At 43.6% G+C, this 18,246-nt stretch overlaps 1 protein-coding gene across 4 annotated transcripts; it reads left to right on the top strand.

Annotated features, from left to right (window-relative positions):
• Positions 1–5,802: 5,802 nt before the first annotated feature.
• Positions 5,803–17,931, top strand: MFAP5 (microfibril associated protein 5). 4 transcript variants are annotated; one of them, XM_082349284.1, is made up of 10 exons: positions 5,816–6,069; positions 6,580–6,639; positions 7,615–7,650; positions 10,844–10,888; positions 11,655–11,687; positions 12,118–12,153; positions 13,722–13,748; positions 14,486–14,573; positions 15,199–15,272; positions 16,563–17,931. In XM_082349284.1, the coding sequence occupies exons 2-10, from the start codon at positions 6,582–6,584 to the stop codon at positions 16,673–16,675; spliced, it is 510 nt and encodes a 169-aa protein (XP_082205410.1). In that variant the 5' UTR covers positions 5,816–6,069; positions 6,580–6,581; the 3' UTR covers positions 16,676–17,931. The 4 variants fall into 4 exon arrangements, with proteins under 4 accessions (XP_082205412.1, XP_082205413.1, XP_082205411.1 ...); XM_082349286.1 differs by lacking the exon at positions 10,844–10,888 and having other exon boundaries at positions 5,803–6,069; XM_082349285.1 differs by lacking the exon at positions 7,615–7,650 and having other exon boundaries at positions 5,813–6,069.
• The last annotated feature ends 315 nt before the right edge of the window (positions 17,932–18,246 follow it).

Raw genomic sequence — 18,246 nt, 5'->3', positions numbered from 1 at the left:
CACGGAGCAACTAGGCCCGTGAGCCACAACTACTGAGCCTGCGCTCTAGAGCCCACGAGCCACAGCTACTGAGCCCACGTGCCACAACTACTGAGCCTGTGCGTCTGGAGCCTGTGCTCCGCAACAAGAGAGGCCACGATAGTGAGAGGCCTGCGCACCACGATGAAGAGTGGCCCCCGCTTGCTGCAACTAGAGAAAGCCCTCGCACAGAAACAAAGACCCAACACGGCCAAATATAAATATAAAAATAAAAATAAAAAAAAATAAGGCTTACTCAACATTTATTGAAGCTTCTTTCTTGGGCGCCTTCCTGGATTACAGAGGGTGGGAAACTAAAAACGACATACCCTAGACTCTCCTATAGCTAGAGTTTGAATCCTATAGCTAGGTTTCAGCAACCGTATGCACTAAGCTAAGTCTTGAATTCAAAACCAAGGTTAAGTGAAGAGAGAGGCAGGGAGTGAGGATCCGTTCTGCTGGTGTGGATTCTAGCAGAGCCAGCGTGTTTCCAGAGCTAGAGTGGTGACATCTCAGCATGGAAGGTGGCCTCCAGAAGGTGGGAGGGGCACTAGGATCTTGGTAGTTATTCCTGGGCGTCTGTTCTTTAGCTTCTCCCCTTTCTGCTTAAATGATCCTGCTCTAATATGAAGCCTGACGGACTCAAGGTGCTAATGGGACATCCAACTAGAGATGTACTATTGCACCTTCAGATGTAGAAGAGACTGAAGTATAGATCTAGAAGCAGAAGCCAGTAGATGGTAAATAGAGACACAGCAGTGGGGTGTAGTAAAAAGAGATGGCTGGGGTAAGAACCTTGAAAACTACCAGCATTTAAGGGTAAACACAGAAGAAAAAGAAATTTAAAAAAAATGCTGAGCCAAGCTAAAGAGGAAAACAAAGGAAGTGATGTCATAGATGCCAAGAGAAAGACACATTTCAAAAAGGAGGGACAGGCCAACAGTGCCTGATGCTGCAGAAAACAAGAAAATAACACTGAACTTTTTCTATCATATTGAGCATCCAAGAGGTCCTTAGAATTGTGAAGAGAGGTAAATCAGGTTTCAGGGAAACGGCAAAATACAAATGTTCTTTGTTTGGCCTTGTCTAATTTGTTAAAAAGATTCAGTTTAACTTTGTGACACATGTGGCTACACACTTTTTTGCCACTCCTCCCATCAAGAGGTAAAGTCTATTTCTCCTCCCCTTAACTTGGAACTGAGACCCTGTAGACCAACAGAACATGGGGGTGATGCTGGGAAACTGATGCTGAGCCCTGAGAGATCTGCGGCTTCTTCCTTTGCTTCTGGGAACGCTTCCTCTCTCAACCAAGACCAAGGGAGTCAAATGTAAGTGTAGATACTACATAGAGTGTGGGTATAACAGTGCAAGACCACCAGCCCCATCTGAAAATTTACACAAAGCAAAATGATGAGACAAAAGCACTCATTATTGTTGATAGAAGTCACTTATGTTTCGCATGCACTGATTTTACAGCCCTTCTGCCAAAATTCCTTTATTTCTGGAATAACTGTTGCCCAATCTCTGTGCCTGTTTCCTTTAGGTCTGTTCCTCTCGTATTGGATCAAAACACTGGTTAGTTGTTCCAATGGCTGTACTCCTGTATCCTCTCAAACTACTTTCTTCTCTAGAACTTTCTCCTTTACTTTGCATTTGACTCAGTTTTTGAATGTTTCTCTCCCGAAATATTTCGAGTCTTCATCTCACCTCAATTCAAATGACCAACTTTTGAGTTGTTCTGTGCTGATCATTATGTCAGCCAGAGACGAGTAAGAACCTCTCAGTCTAATCAAGAACACAGACATGTAAAACAAAGAATATAGGGACTTCCCTCGTGGTCCAGTGGTTAAGAATCCGCCTTCCAATGCAGGGGACGCAGGTTCAATACCTGGTCGGGGAACCAAGATCCCACATGCCGCGGGGCAACTAAGCCCAGGCGCCACAACTAGAGAGAAGCCCACGCACCGCAATGAAGGATTCCGTGTGCTGCAGCTAAGACCCAACGCAGCCAAAAATAAATAAATAAATTAAAAAAAAAAAAAGAATACAATAAAGCTGAGGGGAACTTCCCTGGCAGTCCAGTGGTTGGGACTCTGCACTTTCACTGAGGGGGGCAGGGGTTCGATTGCTGCTTGGGGAGCTGGGATCCTGCATGCTGCGTGGTGTGGCCAAAAAAATAAAATAAATTTATAAAGAATATAATAAAGCTGATGCCACAATGATTAAAAAAGAGAGGTAGCTCAATAGAGGGAATGATTAACCATTCAGAAGCAAAGGGGACCAGGAAAGTTTACCGGGAAGAGCAGCATGGGGGCTGGGTTTTGATGTACACATCAGCATTTATTTCCTGGAGCTGGGAAGAGGATATATATTTCAGAAAGGAAGGAACAGAAAGTGGAAGGCGTGGAGGCGTGAAGAACAGAGAGGTATGGGTTACTAAGAAGCGGGAAGTTTTCCCTTGCCCAAGTTCTCTGAGGACATATGTTTGCTGGCTCTTAACTCCTCCATTGGGTCCATCTCTTAAGTTTGGCTTTTACCACTTTATTGCTTCATTCCCTCTACACACAGCACTCCCCCACCACCACCACCACCCACCTCGTATAACCCTCCTTCCTTCCTTCCTTTCCTTCCTTTTATGGGATTTTTGTGTGTGTTTAGGCCCTGGATTTAATTTAGTTGGATCGGACTGTAGTAATAACGTTTCTGTACGTTTGCCCAGAGGCCTTCAGCTAATGGGTGTATTCTTCACAGGCCAGTAAACAGATGAATAAACCAGCATGCTGTCTCGCATTCCTGTCTCCCTTCTCTTTCTTTGCATTCTACCCACCATCCCCTGATTGGAGACCTCTTTTGAAAACGAACATTTTCCTGGATGTCTCAGACATTAGATCGCCTACATTAAGTCGCTTCTTCACCTGCCAGTCAATTCCATGGAGGACTTTCCCGCATCCTCGACCCGCAGGAGATCCACCCTGTGTTGGATGAGCATGTGGGCTGCTGCCCAGGGAGTTTTTCCCCAGGGCCAGCGAGAACCTCGGAAGAGTCTAGGCTCACATCTCTGGATGGCAGTTGCTCATTCCTGACCATGGGTGCTGACTTTGACTTGATGTAATTAAATGATAACCACCAATGAGAAAAGTAAATCAGAAGATCTCTAAAACTGGGGGTCCAAGCGGAGACTCTGAAAACAAACAGGGACTTGTGCTAGAAGGGGCCACCAGAGCTGCCATGAACAAGAAATCAACCCAAGTACTTTCAAGTAACCGGCATTCCTGAATGACCAAGAAAGATTACATGGTGGTTTCTGCTCTTCTGCCAGCTCCTGCCGTGCCTCCTTGCTTCCTCTCCCTTCCTTCCTCCTTGCTTCCTCTCCCTTCCTTCCTCCTTGCTTCCTCTCTCTTCCTTCCTTCCGAGGGCCTGCTCGCTGCCTGCCTGCTCCCTCGGCCTTGCTCTGAACATTTTGTTCCTGTTTTTACTGCCCTAACTTCAGACTCCCCCTTGAGACCCTAGGAAAGCACCCCCTCCTACTGCCTGCGGAGGCTTTCCTAAGCTACAGTCTCTGGCTGGGAGCACATTGAGGTCATTACTGTCCCTGCCAAATGACTGGCCTGAGTTCAGTTTCTCCATCTGTCTGTGCTTCACGGAAAACATGAGTGTGGCCCTAGGCTCTCTGTTGTATGCCCTGCCTTAGTTCTGCTTTGCGTCTGCTTTTGTCTCTACCCCCACCCCTGCCTCCCTGCCTTTTCTTGCCCTGGCTCTCCCCAGACATCTGTTCTGTAGCCTCTGCACTCTCATTGTGGAACAGACGGGAAAAGATCAAGTTCTGGACAGATCCGACCAGGAAGAGCCGGGTTTTGTACACAGATTTGTTCTGGGGACTGACCAGAACCCATGTTATCTCAGAGATGGAGCACGTATAGCTTCCTAAGAGAAACCAGAGGTGCTATATGCTTATTTCTGACTATGTCCATAGCTCTTCCTTCCTCGTGACAGCTTCCTTCCTTCCCTCCTTCCTGCCTTCCTTCTTCCTTCCCTCCCTCCCTCTCTCTTCCTTCCTTCTTCCCTTCCATCATTTACTCTCTTCTTTCTTTTGGTCTGTAATCCATTAATACTATCTACTCTGTCTACCTGTACACTTCTCTAATTTAGCTCGTCAGGGAAATACAAAATATAGACTAAAGAAGCTAACAGATAACTTGAAATTTACACACTGCGAGGGCACATAAGGGCAACCATTCTTCAGATTTGAAGTTTCTGTAATTCAAGTTTATTCCTCCGAAGTGGAGATGTTGTAATGGTCTAAGCACTAGAGTTTCTAGGAATAAGAGTGAAGACAAAGTTTTTACAGCTCCTGGATCAGAGAAAACATTATATACATATTACGTGACATGGAGGAAAGTACTGATGGAAAATAAGGCAAGCAGAATGAACTTGGCTCCCAGTTTTCTTTGGGCTTCTGATAGCATTTTTGTCCTTAAGATTCCAGAAACCAAGATTCTTAATATAAGCTTCAACAAAGACAAAAGGCAACACAAGGCTGGAATCTCCTCTCATGGAGCTCCTCCACATTTCAAAAAGATGAGGGTTCTATATTCCTTAACTTTTCCTAAGACAGCAGCCCTCCTCTTGAACAAAACTCATGTACTGTCTGTTTGCTTGGATGTAGCAATATATGAGATTCTCAAAGGCGCGTGATGGGGGCGGGGGGTGGTGGGAGAGTCATATGTGGAGGTCAAGAAAGAGGCAAAGAAAAAAGAGAAACATAAGGATACAAAGAGGGGCTTCCCTGGTGGCGCAGTGGTTAAGAATCTGCCTGCCAATGCAGGGGACATGGGTTCACCCTGGTCCAGGAAGATCCCACATGCCGCAGAGCAGCTAAGCCCGCGAGCCACAACTACTGAGCCCGTGAGCCACAACTACTGAGCCCGTGAGCCACAACTACTGAGCCCACGAACCACAACTACTGAGCCTGTGAGCCACAACTACTGAGCCCGCGCACCTAGAGCCTGTGCTCTGCAACAAGCAAAGCCACCACAGTGAGAAGCCCGCGCACCACAATGAAGAGTAGCCCCCGCTCGCCACAACTAGAGAAAGCCCGTGCACAACAGTTAAGACCCAATGCAGCCAAAAAAATTTAAAAATAAATTAAAAAAATAAACAAAAGGATACAAAGAAATTTTTTGGTGTGGAATTCTAAAAGGACAAAAGTGAGAGGGGCTTCCCTGGTGGCGCAGTGGTTGAGAATCTGCCTGCCAATGCAGGGGACACGGGTTCGAGCCCTGGTCTGGGAAGATCCCACATGCCGCGGAGCAACTGGGCCCATGAGCCACAACTACTGAGCCTGTGCGTCTGGAGCCTGTGCTCTGCAACAAGAGAGGCCGCGACAGTGAAGAGGCCTGTGCACCGCGATGAAGAGTGGCCCCCGCTTGCCGCAACTAGAGAAAGCCCTCGCACAGAAACGAAGACCCAACACGGCCAAAAATAAATAAATAAATAAATAAATAAATAAATAAATAAAAGATTGTTATTAAAAAAAAAACAAAAGTGAGAAAGGGGGCTAGGGGAATGATTCCAATATGGAAGATAGCCAGAAAAATAGATTCTGGGCGCGTGACCGGGGAGGGGGCCGGGGAGCTGCTCTTTAGGTAAGAAGGAACCCAAGGAGAAAGGGAGGCCGGGGCCAGAACGTGGCGCACGGAAGAAAGGCATATATGAGCGCCAGCCAACCCTTCAAGGGAGCAGCATCAATGTGGTCATAACCTTTGGAATGAGGGTGTGAGTGGCTGCGAAGCCCCATCCCCCTTCTCCTCCCAGCCTCATATTGTAGCACAGCATCAGACTTCTCGAGCCCGGCTTTCTCCCTCCCTCCCTCTCTCTCTCTCTTCCTCGCTCTCCCTCATCTCATTGTTTCAGAGTAGGCCAAATTTGAAGTCCTTTCCAGGGAGTGGCCCTGTTCATCTTACTCTCCAGCCAAAGTGGAACAGAGTGAGAAGGAGAGAGACACATTCAACAACCAAAGGACTCGGTGGAAAGAGCAGAGAACCATAAACAGTGAGTTGTTTTGATTGTCTAAAACCCTAAATAGACAGGGGTAGGGAATGTGTGTGTGTGTGTGTGTGTGTGTGTGTGTGTGTGTGTGTGTGTGTGTCTTTTGAAGGGCTGGAAGAGGGCAATGGGGAATGTCACTGACTTAGAACTGAACAGACATCCCAATTATCCATGGAATCCCAATGAGGAGACACCAAGATGAGCAGATGATATTAAAAAGCCACAGATTTCAAAACAGAAGATTAGACACTAGGGTTGAAAGAGGCCACAGGGTGGGGGCCGTCGTGAACCATTTAGAGTATAAAATTTCCTCTGACTTGGCAGAAAAAAAGGAGAGAGAATAATGGCAGATGATCAAAGAATAGAATTTGAAGGAGAAATGTTGAGTGAAAGAGAGGAAGGGTCTGAGATTTACGGGGCACTAGGAAAGTTCCTGGGAAGATGCAGAGACAGAGATCCTACAGATATCCTTGCCTGGAACTGAAATCTCTACTCTCCCCACCCACCTGTCAGATATGCTGCTTTTGGGACCCAAAGTGGTGCTGTTTCTCACTGCACTCATCATTCCCTCTGGTGAGTCCCTACCTTTTTTTTCTCCCTAAAATGTCAGCTCCTCAGATGTGGGTGGAGGTGTATGTTAGAGGGTGGATGGAATGAGGCTGAAGGGGAGTAGGAGGAGAGATGCTTGCTATTGAGCTCTAGAATTGCCATTGAAGAGAAGAACACAGCGAGTTCCCTGGTGGTCCAGTGGTTAGGACTCGTCACTTTTCACTGCCGTGGGTTCAATCCCTGGTCGGGGGAACTAAGATCCCGCAAGCCGGGCAGTGAAGAAAAAAAAAAAAAAAAACCAAAGGATAAAGAACCTGATATATACAAATGCATACACAAACATATAAGGACCACCTCACAAGAAACTCAAGTTTAAACCGTGAAGGAAAACAGTGGGAATATATACACCTAAGAAACACTAGTACCAGCCTACACACAAACTGATTCACATGCACACAGAAAATATGTTGCCACATCTATACACAAATGAAAAATGATCTTCACAGATTTCAAAGAATCGAACTAGAAGATTGACCACAGAAAGTGAACCTTGGCTTTCAAAAAATCCTACTCTTTTTTTTTTTTTTTTTTTCTCATTCGGCCAAATGCAGACTGTGAGATGATAATTTTTGGCCTTGTTCAGTAGTGCGGTTAAGAGGGTTTGGCTGTGGGGACAGAAGGATGGGACATCAGAAAGTCTGCTGGCCTTGTGTGTGGATCAGGGCCCTACCCTTTCTGGCTGGCCTGAGGGCAAGAGGGCCTCCTGAGTCAGGGCATAGCAGAGCTCGTCTTTGTTCTCAGGAATCTGCTCTCTTTGAGTGTTCCCATGTCTGTGTGTAGCGCTGACGGTCTGAGTACTTTTATATTGAGCTATAACAGAAGTAAAACACTGGAAGATAAAGTACAATTTTCCCATCATTTTCTGGTTCATCTTATACAAGCTTTACGGGGTATAGAGCTGGACTCATTCACATACATTTTCTCCTTCCTTTGATACAGACTGGACACCCCTAGGGGTCAGCAGCCAAAGAGGAGGTAGGTGAACCCTTGCAACTGGGCTCTGATGAGGTTCTTATTAGGACAATGTAGCTGAAGGGTTAGAGTTCAAGAATTTGTAATACAACACAGAGATGCATTGCCAAGGTGTGGGAAATAATAGGATCTAATTCACTAGTTCAACAATCCTATTATCCTGGTAACTGCCTGGTGGTCCAGTGGTTAGGACTATAAGCTTCCACTGCAGGAGGCACGGGTTCGATCCCTCGTCGGGGAACCAAGAGCCCATTCATAAAACATTCTTGTTCTCTCTTTTTTTTTTTAATTTTATTTATTTATTTATTTATTTTTGGCTGTGTTGGGTCTTTGTTTCTTTTTTTTTTTTTTTTTTAATTTATTTATTTATTTATGGTTGTGTTGGGTCTTCGTTTCTGTTCGAGGGCTTTCTCTAGTTGCGGCGAGTGGGGGCCACTCTTCATCGCGGTGCGCAGGCCTCGCACTATCGCGGCCTCTCTTGTTGCGGAGCACAGGCTCCAGACGCGCAGACTCAGCAACTGTGGCTCACAGGCCTAGTCGCTCCGCAGCATGTGGGATCTTCCCAGACCAGGGCTCGAACCCGTGTCCCCTGCATTGGCAGGCAGATTCTCAACCACTGCGCCACCAGGGAAGCCCCTCTTGTTCTCTTTTGAACTACTGAAATAACTTTCCCCAAACCTTCTCTATGTCCATCTCATTTCCACTCCCTTGGAAAATGCCCACAGATCCTAACAGAAAACATTTTCCTAACCATGTAATAGTGGAGAAACTAAAATGCAGACATAAGAAGTCTTCCCAGCACCAGAGCAACTGTGGCACAATCAGACAGAACCCAAAAGTTCTGGCTTCCAAAGGGCCACTTCCTTCAGCTTGATGAAGGATACTCTAATCAACATTCCCAGGCTGCCTCCAGGTATCTAACATAAGTTCTCTTGCTTTTCCCAACCCCTGAGAGCACTGCAGTATGCAACCTGTTAATGGGTCAGAAACCAAATGAGTGGGTCACAACTGGGGCTTTTAATGAGTTAGGATAGACTAAAATAAAAATAGAGTACACTGCAAGTACATTACCAGAGTAAAGTATTATCTTATTAAACTTGTTTCAGTTTTCTTTGTGTATACTGAGGCACAATATCATTCCTTACTGTACGTCCTGGTAGAGAAGCTAAAATATAGAAAAGCTTTTTTTTTTTTCTCTGTTGTGGCTATGGAGGTCTGAATCCCTACGTTTCTGAACCTAGGTCATAGTCAGCAGTAGCAAAACTAAAAATCCAAATTCCTTTCTTTGGGCTGGTTAAGGTCCAGTCCTATTTTATGATTTGTGATGCAGAGATAGTACAAGAGATGATGAAAATGTTCCTTCAGGGAACACTCACGAATCCTTAATAAAGCATTCAGATGGTGGTAGCTCATGGAAAAGGTGGGTAAACTGAGGAATATATGGAAAACTAGTACTCTGCCTGAAATTCTGAGGAGACAGCCAGGATACTCTCAAACCCTTTGCTCGTGCACTGCTCCCTCTGTTTCTGTGCGTGGTTGGACTGGAATGTAGCTGGAGAGAATGGGAAACAGGGCAGGATAGGGCTGCACCCCGGGGAGAATCCACTCCCTTCTTACAGCCTCTGGAATGGTTCAGGTCAGTGGCTTTTCAAATATCCTGTGGGACTAGAGCAGACTTGAATTCCTTTTATCAAAATTTGTTCTGGAAGACAAAAGCTTATACTGAGTGTTAACGATGAAGCTGTTGTCAGATCTGATGACCTTCTATCCGGAATTTTTTTTAAAAGGATGAGGTAAGGAATAAGCAGGGGAAATTCCTTCAAAATGTTTTGTGTATTGTGTAGCGCAAGGATCAGTAACTCTGACATGCTTTATAAAAATGCTATTCTCACCAGATTTTAAATCTGACATTTGTCAGCGGACCTCAAGGCAAACTGTGATTTTGCTGACCTCTAGTGGGTAAAACAGATTATGACTATAAGCCATTTACAATGAAGGTTAATTACAGGTGGGATGTTTAACAAACATTTAGTTCTTCACACTGCTTTGTTATGTTGCTTTTTAAAGCAGAGACTATTTGTTTCAGGAATTGCTGTTAGTTACAGTTTCAGGTACAGTTTTCTTAGTTTATCCAAATAGCTTCCACCTTAAGACCTGGACCATTTTTATTTCTTCCCCTCTGGCATTTACTTTCCAAGGACCAACAACAAGGCATTTCCTCTCCCTTCTCTTTATCTCACTTATCACTGAGCATCAGAAAACTACCAATGTTACTTTTGTGAACACTCTTGTGTGGAAAGCCTATCATCAGACTGATATTCAATTACATCCAAATTATGAATATCAAGATCACAGTCTGTTTGAAACAGATTCAGACAGAACGAACTTATGGTTACCAGGGGGGAAGGGATAGCTAGGGAGTTTGGGATTGACGTGTACACACTGCTACATTTAAAATGGATAATCAACAGGGACTGTATACTGTATACAGGGAACTCTGCTCAATATTAAATAACCTAAATGGGAAAAGAGTTTGAAAAAGAATAGATACATGTATATGTATAAGTGAATAACTTTACTGTACACCTGAAACTATCACAACATTGTTAATCAACTATACTCCAGTATAAAATAAAAAGTTTTTAAAAATCACCGTCTGTTTGAGAGAAACAATTTTCATTTTAAATAAGTATCGCAAAGAGGTCATCAATCCATTATAATTATTAACAAGCTCTATGACCTTGTGTGAGTTATTTATTCTCCTGGTCCTGAGTTTTACCATCTGTAAAAGCAAGTACATAGTAATCCCAAATTAGCTGTATTTGTTATTATATGCTAGGATGAAGAAGTCATTCTTGCAGTCCAACGCTTAACCAAAGTCTAACCGAGAAAGGGTGTGCCTGTGGTGGACTGTCTAATGGCCATGTAGTTCATTAATTCCTCTAAATAAGGAGCACACAGGGAGAAGGACTCTCTAGGGTTAGGACTGTACAGGTATATTCATGGAAGTAGGAAAGTGTGACATTTGTTTGGGTTACAGGGGGAAAGGACTCAGGCTGGGAAGCAAAGAAAGAAAAACACTTCGGGATCTTACTATGAGTCTACTGTGCTTGTCAATTTCACTTACTGGGAGTGCAAGGGTAGGGGTGGGGGACAGAGAATGCTCAGAAAATGTTTCCCGATTGTTTTTATGCAGATGATGTGACTCCAGTGACTCCAGAGACATTCACAGAAGATCCTAGTAGGATACTCTTTTGTTTATTTCTTTGCTTTCAAACTGGGGATAGAAGGGTTGAGGTCTGTACATCCTTCCTTAAAGGAAGTCTAGACCAGTACCCCTACGTACAAACCTTCAAGTTGCGAACTTTCAAAGATTTGAACATTCTCATGTCCAATCACCTAAGTTAGTTCTCATGTCTGGCGTACATTGTCACGTGTGTGCATCCTCTACAAGTGGATGTGCTTTCGTGTACTTTACTGTACGGTACTGTATAGAGTACAGTAGTACAGTATCTTTACTTCAAGCCCAGGATGTCCAGAAGCAAGCATAAAAGCAGCAGTGATGTAGCTGGTACTACTGTACTTTTCAAGGTACTGTACTGTAAGATTAAAAATGTTTACTTTTTGTGTTTGTTTTTTATGTATTATTCGTGTGAAAAGTATTATAAACCTATTACAGTACAGCACCACATAGCCGATTGTGTTAGTTGGGTACCTAAGCTAACTTTGTTGGACTTACAAACAAATTGGACTTACGAACGTGCTCTCGGAACGGAACTCATTTGTATGTAGGGGACTTGCTGAGGTTCAGAGCTCTGTTGTCTATCTTAGATGCCACCGAGGGCTTAAACATGCCCCATCTTTTTATCGCTCCCTTATATTTTCCCCAAGAGTCCACATTCTTTCACTTCAATCTTGCCTCCTTTTAGATCATCATCCTTTCATCCTGTTCCTCTTTGCTACTTTTCCAACTTGCATTTTTCATTCCCTATGTTGTATCTTTGCAGATCTGGTGAATGATCCTGCTACAGATGAAACAGGTAGGTTTCACTCCTACAGGTATGTTTCATCTCCTTAAAGATGGCATGACTCTTGTTAATATTCACAATTATTTATTCCAGCTCTTGAATTAATCGTGTGTTTTTATCACAGGGAAAGGGATGTTGTTCAGTGACGGTGGGATAAAAGGAAAGAATCCTCCTAGTCCTCTAAAAAGAGGAAGCAAAGTGGATTAATAGCTTAAAAAAGCATGAATTAAGGTCTTCCAAAAATTAGTATAATGTCAACAGGCCAAATAATATTCAAAAAATATTTAATTATTTTCAATTAACTTTATTCCCTTGGACATAATACACAAACCCAGCCATAGTCTTGACTTTGTCCTGTTATCTATATTCTTCCCTCTTGCCTTCTGCCTTCCCCTTTGCCAATTCGAAACCCTCCTCACACCGCTGTTTTGTGCCTTTTCAGTTCTGGCCGATATCAAGCCTCCCACAGATGACCTGGGTAAGTTCAGATCTGGGATCCCAGGGCCACCGGGCCCGTTCTGGTCTTTCCCTATCCCCCATGACAGAAGGCAGTATGGCTGGTGAAGGATCCTAATTAGGGCTACCATTTTATGTAGCACATTTGTCCAACAGTATAATTTAAATTAAAGACATTTTTGATCCCCTAACAAGCAAGAACTGCGCAAGGGGTTTGATACACAAAATACCAAGACTTGATTTTTCTCTCCAAGTTTCTGAGACTGGATGGGTAAAGGCAAGACAAGGGTGAACAAAACTGATTTTCTTCTAGATATCTTTTATCTAGTAGACAAGATAGACAAAGGAATGGATAACCTTATTCAGTTTTACAAATGCTATAATCAGGATAAGCAAAAGAAGCTGTGGAAGACTCAAAGAGTCCTTGACTATACTTTGTGTTGGGAGTTGGGAAAGGCTTTTATGGAAGGCATATTGACTAGGTTGATTCTTGAAAGACAAGTGAATAGAAAGGGGAAGAGCTTTTAGGTAAAGAAAACAATATGGGCAAAGGTTTAGAATGGAAATGAAAACCAATCAGAGAATAGTGCATGCAAAGGAAGGTCCTAAGCAGATTCTTGAACTGGAAAGCCAGCGAGAATGCTTTTGCCTAGTCCCAATAAAATATGATGGCCTGAACTACATTAGAGGTAAGGGAGAGAAATGAGCTGTCAGTGAGTAGGGACTGTTGAGATGATGTCCAGTTTTCTATTAGGTAGATGGTAGCTATTGGGTGGATGGTGGCACCAATGTGAATTGGTGAAGGGGAAAGATAAGGCAGTTTGAGATATGGAAGGATCTTTTAAAAAAAAAAATCCATGAACTCTTCCACAAAATGGCAGTTGGATTTGTAGGTCTTGAGCTTATTAGGAGAAAGATCTGGGCTAGACATATAATTTTGAGAATTCTCAACATATAAACCTGTAATTGAAACCATGGGATAGATATAGCATTCTTCCTATGGTATCCTATAAGCAACGCTTCCAAAGACATTTTTACAGATAACTCCCGTGGTTAGTCTATTTCCTCAAGACTCATCTAACTCCTTGACTTATTCTCCATTTTACAAACTTCGCTGGTATTTAACTTGCCCCTAGGTTAGGGCTGGATATGACTATGACCCTTGCTATTCTTTACCAAATAACTTTTATCCAAGAACCCATGATGATGTATCTAGAGCTTCCACAGCAGGATAATAATCTTTTCTCTCCTTAGCTCTCGGATGACGCTCTTCTGAGCATGGCTCGTTGCCTTGTGTTTCTACTAAATTTGCCTCTTGATAGAAACAAAGATATTCTCAATACAATGAGTTTCTCAACTCTCTAGGAGAGAAAGGAGAAAGACAAAACTCATTTAAAATCATGTTAAATCTCTTCAATTTTGTGGATCAAAACACCCCATTATGGGTTTTCTTTTAGAAGTTGTTAAAAAAGAGTTATTAATTCATCTATTTATGGGTGCCCCACATGGGTCTCAAGTAAGGCAACATGACAGTTACAGGGCAGTGACTTCTAGAAGCAGTAATAACTGAATAAAATTTTTGCCTTCTAGCCTCGCCCGATAAAAATACCACCACAGGTATGATTGTCTTTTGCATGTCTTTTTTTAAGCTTTTTTTTCCTTCCTGAGAATTCCTTGTCCTTGTTCTTGGGAGGATACTTGATACATCTTCTAGTTTATTTCCAATTCTTTCTCAAAGCGTATTTGTAGTACTCTTCATTATCCTCCCACCCCACCCCACTGTTTTACGAGCTCCTGTTCTAAAAGTCAGGGGAAAAAGATGGGACCACTGTTGCATGGTCCCAGACCAGTCCTCTCCCTAAACTACCTTTGGACACTATCTGTTGGTTAGTGGGTTGGGAAGTGACTGCAAGGACTCCACATTACTGCAGATGTCATGCTTTCTCTAATGTACTGATAATTCTGATGTGCAGATAGGGTTGAAAACCACCAGAACAGAGAAATAGTGACCCACCTTAGAATTCAAATTCTTCAGAATGGGACTGCTAGCATTTGATATTTCATGTTACCACCTGTATAACCCTAGAAGGATTTTTTTCCTAGAAGAGACCTCAGGGACTATTTTAACCCACTTTCCTTCCAGGTAGGGAAGCACCTAAATTTCATTTTTTAGCCAACTTCTATTATTGCTTTGTTTTGGTGACAGGAAGAACATGCCCCAACTTACAGTGATCCTCTGTAGAGATTACTTTGTAGGTTTTCCCCAACTCTATCTCCCCTCCTCCATCCCCTTAACCCTTTGTTCATGCCTGTTTGTTATGCCTCCCCGTGTTTTTTATGTTGGGTCTCTTCAGAGTGCCGGGATGAGAAATTTGCCTGCACAAGACTCTACTCTGTGCATCGGCCAGTGAAGCAATGCATCCATCAATTATGCTTTACCAGGTAAAGGCCCCAGAACACCTAGAGAGCATCGTCCATGATAGTGCTTTCATGTCAGGAACTATTTAATCAGCATCCACTGTGGAATTTCAGTCTTTGGAGGGGCAGACGTTTTTTAGCATAACCCTCTTAGCTATTCCTGAAGGTGCGGATGAGAATGTGGAGTATGGATTGAGGCACACAGATAACAGTTTGACTAACAAGTGTAGACGCTAGAAGGCAAATGAGGGTGGGGGCTGGAGGTAGGATCATCATGAGGGAAACTCCAGTCTATCAAATTTACCACCTCACTGAAAAAGGCTGGAGCTAAACATCCAAGTGTGAAGGTAGAAAATAGTAGGGAATAGTGGGGAGGAGTATGACGCTTGAGTCTAGGTGGAGTGAGCAAAGTGTCACCGAGAAGAGTGATTGATCCCATTCCATCTCCTACACTACTTGGGGAGGTGGGGTGGGACGGGGAGCTGGAGGAAGAAGTCTGAAAGACTTAAGGAAATCCAGATAAGGGGAGAACAGATAGGGAAGAGTGGGAAATACAGGAGTTGAAGAGGCATCACAGGTCTAGGCTAGTTCTCCCTCTCAATGCTTTTTCTATCTCCTTCCTGCACCGTGACATTTGCACTGGTGGCAGTTTACGGCGTATGTACATCATCAACAATGAGGTCTGCTCCCGTCTTGTCTGTAAAGAGCATGAAGTCATGAAAGGTAAGACTGGCTTTTTAGTGGGGAGGGACAGTAATGAGAGTGATAATGAGGCGCAAGATGCTAACAGATCCAAGGTCTGGCTTTGCAGGAGGGCTTTAGGCTACTCCCTGACTTACAATAGCCCCTGTTCCACCAACTTACCCCAAATAAACAATCTAAGGAAAGCAGTATGCTTACTATATACATAGCCCTAAGAAAAGCACCCCTCCCCGGATCTCTTTCCAACTAGACAGTAACCCCTAACTTCTCTTATATATAGATAGAAATTTCAGATACTCTGGTTGCTTTGAAGATCATTCACCAGAGTTCTAGATGGAAGGCCAAGTCAGCCATTAAAAATAACAGTCTCTACTAGTCTGCAGTCACGTTCATAACTCTGGGGGTGGGGGGGGGGGGCGCCGGGGAAAGCCACTAATTTGGAGGCAGTAGCATTTGGATATGTGAAAAATCAACTGGACTCCTAGACACCGGCTACCTTTTAAACAGTCCACCAATTCCAAGAACCATTTACCTTGCTTATTGTGAAATGTCAGAGGTAGAGGAAGGTAGAAAGATTTTACAAGGGTCCAGAGTGTGTGGTTATAGACTGTGCATGGTGGGAAAAAAGATATTTCTCACCTTGCCCCTGGCCAGCCCCAAACGATGGCTGTGGTCGGCAAAGGCACCACACACGAAAACCACTCTGACTCAGCAGCCCGCCTTGCACGGAGCCCCTGAGTAAGAGCTGTACTTAACTTCGCAGAAGGAAACTTGCTGCTTGCCCCCAATTGGCTCTATGCAAGCCACCTGCAAGGGAAGCACCTTGACATTGAGGATGAGTATTTGGGACTCTAGGCACTTTCAAGTGTCTCAGGGGACTTGCTAAAGTTAGCCATTTGCACATAGTAAACATTTAAATATATATTGAATGACTGGACCTCATATTTTTGCTGTTTAATAAGTCCACGATTAGAAGAATTGGGAGCAAGATGTATAAAGGAAACTAAAATTTACCGACCACCAGTGTGCTAGGTACCTTTGTATCCATTTTTTCATTTTCATACTGACAACTACCTTGTTGAGGTGGGTATTTTAATGCTTGTTTTACAGAAAGGGATAGTGAGGTTCAGAAAAGTTAAACTTTCTGGTAGGGAGTAAATAACCAGTAAGTGGCAGAGCTGGGGTTCTAACCCTGATCTATTTCTCCTCAACCTTTTCACTACACCACCCTGCAGTCTTCCCTTTCCTTAAGACACGAGGCCTTGCCATCTTCCTGCATCCTCATCCCATTATGCTCTGCTTTTCTTCTAGATGAACTGTGCCGTCAGATGGCTGGTCTACCCCCAAGGCGACTCCGTCGCTCCAGCTATTTCCGCCTTCCTCCCTGTGATGATGTGAACTTGCAGAGACCCAGTGGTCTGTGATGTCAAGGAAGAGGAAAGAAAGAATGTGTGCGTGGGAGGGAGAGAATGCTCTAAGAGGGAACTTCTTGTCCAACCATTGTCAGCCAACCCATAGACATGAGTATTTCTTAAACCAATCCCATCGCAATGTCTAGCTTTTGTCCTTACTTCTTGATTTTTCATCCATTTATCTCATTTTTCAGTACTTAAAATAGTCTGTAGTATTGCATGGTTTTGCTGCTTCCCCATATCATAGACCTAGTAGATATACCATGTGGCTTAGATACAAACATTCTGCATACAATTTCAAGGGAAAATAAACTTCAATAAAATTATTAAAAATAATAATTAACTACTGAATCTGTTTGAGATAGATCTTAGGGTGGAAGATGTTATCACTGTCTACCTTAACTAACCATGGAACTTTATTTTTCATTCAAGAGTTTCCTAGATTAACCCCCATTCACCTACATAGTCCCCTTTACTTTTATTAATTATTTTGCTGGATTGTCCTAACATTTGCCTGGTAGGTCCTTTTTAGGAGAAGAATTATGGTAATTTTTGTAGTCGTAGAAAATTCTCCAGAGCCAAGAGTTATACAAGACCGCGGCTAAAGAGAGAGGAGTACACCAGGTATAAAACTATTCAATTTTTCATGCAGTTGTTCAGTCGGCAAGTAGGGCTAGCAAGTCTCGTTTACTCACTCATTTATGGTAGTATGGGGGTTAGCCCACCTCCACAAGTTAATTAGACAACTTAATGTGAAACCATATCATTGCTCCCAATTTCCTTGAGTGGTTGGTACTTCTTTCATCCTCACCACTTACCAAAATCTGTAGAGATTATATTGTGCAAATGGATTCTGGAGTAGCCTGATTTGGGGCATAAGAAGGGAATTCAGACCTGAACTTTAACACACAAGTATAAAGTTTACCTGATGGTTTACAGGAAACAGTAAAAGAAACACAACATTAAGACAACCTGCATTCTAGTCCTGGCTCTAGCAGTAACCAGGCAAAGCATGTAAGCCCTACCCCAATCTCTCAAAGCAAATGTACTCGTATATAGACAGACATAGTCAATGGACATTGTAGCCACTGTAGAGGCATCTCATAGGCACAGTTTCCAAGAATCATTTGAGTCTCTTCATGAACTTGACCCTCTGATTGCCTATTGAACGAGAGGTGGCACTCCCCCCAGAAAGCACCCCAATCCCAGTATTGGGTATATTGCAAATTAAACATTTAAAATAAATGTTCCCAATTTCCTTCTCAGAAGACAGTGGTCTTTGGTCTGGTTATTTCTTTTTCTATGTTTAGAAAGAAGGCCTGGGGCTTCCCCGGTGGCACAGTGGTTGAGAATCTGCCTGCCAATTCAGGGAACACGGGTTCAAGCCCTGGTCTGGGAAGATCCCACATGCCGCGGAGCAACTAGGCCTGTGAGCCACAACTACTGAGCCTGCGCGTCTGGAGCCTGTGCTCCGCAACAAGAGAGGCCGCGCTAGTGAGACGGCCGCACACCGCGATGGAGAGTGGCCCCCGCTTGCCACAACTGGAGAAAGCCCTCGCACGAAGACCCAACACAGTCAAAAA

The sequence above is a fragment of the Balaenoptera borealis genome, assembly GCF_965194805.1.
Source record: "Balaenoptera borealis genome assembly, chromosome: 13".
NCBI lineage: Eukaryota > Metazoa > Chordata > Mammalia > Artiodactyla > Balaenopteridae > Balaenoptera > Balaenoptera borealis.
This window is presented reverse-complemented; position numbering and strand designations above follow the sequence as displayed.